Source organism: Rhyacophila brunnea, unplaced genomic scaffold, assembly GCF_057557595.1.
Source record: "Rhyacophila brunnea isolate RB1 unplaced genomic scaffold, BYU_Rbru_1.0 scaffold_136, whole genome shotgun sequence".
Classification (NCBI taxonomy): Eukaryota; Metazoa; Arthropoda; class Insecta; order Trichoptera; family Rhyacophilidae; genus Rhyacophila; species Rhyacophila brunnea.
The window spans coordinates 29,191-34,032 of record NW_028232792.1 but is presented as its reverse complement, the minus strand read 5'-3'; the positions used below and the strand labels follow the sequence as shown (position 1 = coordinate 34,032).

The 4,842-nt window shown below is 37.9% G+C and overlaps 1 protein-coding gene across 1 annotated transcript; it reads right to left on the bottom strand.

The window, feature by feature from the left end:
- Nucleotides 1–3,124: 3,124 nt before the first annotated feature.
- Nucleotides 3,125–3,880, bottom strand: LOC147076001 (uncharacterized). Its single transcript, XM_085941744.1, has one exon. It carries the CDS (start codon nucleotides 3,878–3,880, stop codon nucleotides 3,125–3,127), a length of 756 nt encoding a protein of 251 aa, XP_085797870.1.
- Nucleotides 3,881–4,842: the final 962 nt, after the last annotated feature.

Genomic DNA, 4,842 nt, shown 5'->3' with positions numbered 1-4,842 from the left:
TTGAATGCGCTGATAGTTAATTTAATTTAATATGTATGTTAGTAACTATTTATTTGGTGAATATTATATACTTAGGATATTGGTACCTACCTAATATTAGCAGCCAATGGTAATTAATTTATAGATGCTATTATTTTGTGTTGTCATTCCAATAGTAAATATATAATATTTATTTGGTGGTTTGTAATAAGTTTAATTGTTAATTATAGAAATATATAGGTATAATAATATACAAATATATACATAGTTTTTTTTTTTTTTGAAAAAGAATTAATATAAAATTGTTAGCAAGTACGAGTAAGTACCATCATAAAATATTGGAGAAATTCGTGACGTCGGTTAGTAATTGAAGAAGTAGATACCTACTTTTATTTAATAAACAAAAACCGATCGCTAATAGTCGCATGATTTTGAAGAATACTGATGAGCAGGTATTAACAGGCCAATAGTTAAAGTTTGTCGTCATACGTATGTCACCTCGTAGCATAGTGGATAATTCGTGGACTTGGTCGTAAACCCAGGAGATGCAGGGACGATTCCTGCCGGGTGTCTTACTTTTTTAAAAATGATTTTTTCTATTGGTTTTAATATATTTTCTCAGAAGTGATTTTCAAAATTATGTATGTTCAATAATTAGAATGGTACATTCTTAAATCTTGTGAATTATTGGTTGAATAAAAAAAAAAGATTATTAAAAACTATTTTATTACTTATTACGAAAAAAACCGAAAAAAGCGAATGCCGCATGTTATTATTACCTACGAACTTGGGTTATTACGATCATTAGGTATTTAAATAGTAAAAGTAATCATTACCAATTATCGTGTAAATAAATATAACATTTGAGGTGCGTACTTTTTAACCACTCAGTAATCCGTGGGCCGTGCAGCAATACGCTACGGTCTTAAGTCCCGAACGTCCATGTTTTGTCCCGAATATCCATTATTCTGAGAGAGCGCTAAAAATTTCCCGAATATCCACAACGAGTACTTGTAAATAAAACGCATTTTCTGTGCATTTACTGATTTATACCAGTATATTATTCCTGAAATCTATTCTTAGATAATGTTGCAATCTTACAGTATAGATAGAATGATTGATACATCTACTGATATTAAAATATACGACAATGAAATTTGTTTTTCGTCTCCTGTAAAATTGACATTTGGTCTATTCGGGAAACAAATGCTATAGCGACGAAGAGTAAGCGAGACACTCATCGATCGAAAAATACTATGAAAATTTATATCTCGCTTATATGAAAATAATTTTTTGTAAGTACAATAATATAAATCATAGTGGAAATCCTGCTTGCTTGCTTAGGATATTGGCAATATTTTTCTGGGGCCCCGACTACTGGATAGTCATCCCTGTTGTCTGTTGTTACTAACTCTGGGATTGCCTTAGGGTATTTTTTTTACCACTTCTGAGTTCTTTGGGCCTCGGTGGCTTCGCGACCGAACCGAGGCCCAATTTTTGGTCTGGAGTAGGTTATCTATAATGATTATAAAAGCTGGCGCATTCTCACTTCTGCCGTCCGTTGATTGTCGATCGATTTCCGCACCTACGCATTTGGGTATCTAACCCTCTTCGTCGTTACAGTTGCTTCTGTCCTCTTCGCCTCTCGGTAGGCTCTTCGCCTCTCGGTAGGCAGGCTTATATCTGTTTCTTTTTGTGGCTGCGTGCAGCACAAGAGTTCAGGGTCTCGTCTATTGGCTGATTGATGCAGTTCCCTCGAGTAGCAATTTATCTTTTTTGCTTTGCCCTTGGTCTGTGTGGTTTTGGTATTTATTATTTTTTAATACCTAGGGTGGCTGGGTTCTGAGACTTGCACTTAGGTCAAGTGACAGACTGGCCACCATATTTTTTATTTATATTGTACTCGAGGGAAGTTCGATCTCCGGGTGTCACAATGGGGTCCCGATTGCGGTCGCTAAGAAAGAATGGATTGGTCAGTAGGGAAGTAGGGATGTAGATAGCTAGGGGGGCATCAGTAGAAGAACCTTTCTAGGCCGGTAAAATTCTGTCTGTGCGTGTATGTCATATTGTAATAGGTGTGAGATTGTCGTGTTTGGATGGTTCGAGATGGAGCTGTAGAATTGCTTCGTGAGCTTGAGGATGTGGGTTTGGAGGGTTTCCATGTTAAGATCGCTGTGTAGTGCTGTGTTCCTAATGAACCAGGGAGCGTTGGTGATAGCTCGTAGCGTTTTGTTCTGTGTGATTTGTAGTTGGTTTAGAAACTTGAGACCTGCATATGCCCAGACGGGACATGCGTAGGTCATGATCGGTCTGACTATAGCTGTGTATAATAGCAGCTTGCTGCGATAGGCAAGCTTGCTCCTATGTCCTATCATCCGTGTGAGCATGGATAATACTATGTTGGCTTGGCGTTTCTTATCGCAAATGTGTTCAAAAAATGTGAGTCTTCTGTCTAACGTAAGACCTAAATATTTGACCGAATCGGTCCAAGGGATTTTAGTCTTGTTCATTACCAGGTGATCTATGGTGCGCTTTAGCTTTTCAGTGCGGCGCGCGAAGTAAACGGCTTTACTTTTATCTGCATTTATTTTTTGTAATCTATATCGTTATTGTAATCTGCAGTTATTGTAATCTATATCGTTAGGTTAGGTTAGGTTAGGTTAGTGACATGACCCGGTTAGGTTAGGTTAGGTTAGGTTTTTTTTTTTTTTTTTTAATTCGTTTATTGAATTCCTTGCTTTTTCGTACAAGGGTTATTACTTAAGTATTACATTATTCATATTTCATTTACATAATTTACAGTTAAGCACAGTATTGTAAACATAAAGAAAATATAAAATATAAAGAATATTAAAATATGTGTTAAAGTAAAAAGTTAAAGAAAAAAAGTACAGAGATATATAACATATTAAAGTATAAAATATAAAAGAAAAGAAAAGCATATATAAAAAAAAAATTGTGTTAGAGTAATGAGATAAAAATACAGAGATATATAAAATATAAATAATAATAAAGATGTGTTAATTAATGATATAAAAAGCACAGAAATAATTTTAGTTATTATAACAGAGTAAAATAATAGTATACATTATATTGATATGATACTGTGAGGGTGTGTGCCTTCTGTGCTGTGTTGTGTTTGTGTTTATGTCCCTCCGTTTACTGTCTTTATTTTTTTGATGGCTTTTGTTAGGTATTCAGTGAATAGTTTTCGTGTTGTTTTGTTGTTTAGTATTTTGTCTGGTTTTGATAAGTCTATTGTGATGTTTTGCTGGTGGCACTGTACCCCGAGGGTCCACCTTTCTTTCTCAAGTATAGGACAATCGGCCAATATGTGTTTGACTGTCCGAGACACGACTCCATCGCATGGACAGTGATCGTCGGCTCTCAGTTTAAACCTTTTCATGTAGGCTCTCATTGCCCCGTGGCCCGTCAGCATTTGTGTGAGTTCATGATTGAGTGTGGTGTTGTGTGTGAAGTGTTTTCCTGAGTTTATGTCTGGTATGAATATTTTTGTTGTCGATCCAGTGGTGGATTCAGTGTATCTTTTGTTCCATAGATATGTGGTGTCATCTTCTAATTTCCTCTTTGCGAACGTGAGAGGGAATTTCGTGTAAGTGGTGGGTCTTTTGTCTGTGGTGGCTTGTTTTGCGTATTTATCTGCCTCTTCGTTTCCGGCTATGCCAATGTGACTCCTTATCCAGATGAACCTGGGGGTGATGTTAATGTTTCTCAGGAGTGAGCATAATGTCAGGCTGGCTCTTACGAGTGGGTGTGTCGATGAAGGGTTTTGGAGAGCTACAAGACTGGATTGGCTGTCAGAGTATATGATCACCTCGGTGGGGTGATGTTTGCTGGAATTAACCAGTGTCCAATCGAGGGATTCTCTGATGGCTAGCATTTCTGCCTGAAAAACAGTGCAGTAGCTTTCAAGCCTTAACTTTCGTTTTGCAATAAATGCTCCACATTTGTAAACGACAAAGGCTGCCCCTACTTTTTCATCGATGCGGCTGCCGTCTGTGTAGATCTCCAAACCCGTTGCGTTGTGTTCAGTGAGTGAGCTGTGGTCGGTGGTTTCTGTGTGTTCTATGTTTTCAAGGTGTCTGGTGCCTGGGTGGGGTAGTTCTGTGTAGTGTATTTTGTTTTCATATGTTCTGTCAGTTGGAAGATGTTTGGGTAAAGTATGTTGCGTTTTTATGCGGTATAGTTCGGCGAATTGTTGTATTTTTAGGTCTAGAGGGGTGGTGTTTGCCAGTACTTGGGCGGATGTGAGTGATATGGTCCTGTACCCTTTGCAGATCGAAATTGCAAAGGGACGTTGAGTTGTGTTTAGTTTTTTTTGTATGAATTTTTTGTGTGTGGCGTTGCTCCAGATGGATGCTGCGTAAGTGATTGTGGGTTCGATTGCTCCCACGTATATGATTCTTAGGACCTCTGGGGAGGCTCCCCACGTTGCTCGTGCAGCCCTCATGAATCGCTTGCCAATTTGTGTAGCTTTTTTACATGTGTATTCTGTGTGTTTTGACCAGTTAAGGTGTCTGTCTAGAACTACTCCCAGTATTCTGAATGAGTCAACAAGATCTTTCTTTTGTCCTTTCCATGTAATGTTCGGTGGTTGTATGGTGCGTTTGGACATGAACATAATGTGTGTTTTTGTGTCAGAAAATGTGAGTTTAGTGCTATTTCCCCATTCAAGTGTCCTTTTTAGTATGTCGTTGGTTGTTGTTTCAAGTGTTTGTATGTCATCAGCAGCGATCGTGATTAGTACGTCGTCTGCAAATGCTTGTATGTGTGCGTTGTTTGGAATGTTTATTGTGAGAAGATCGTTAATGGCAATGTTCCAGAGGGTTGGTCCGCAGGTTG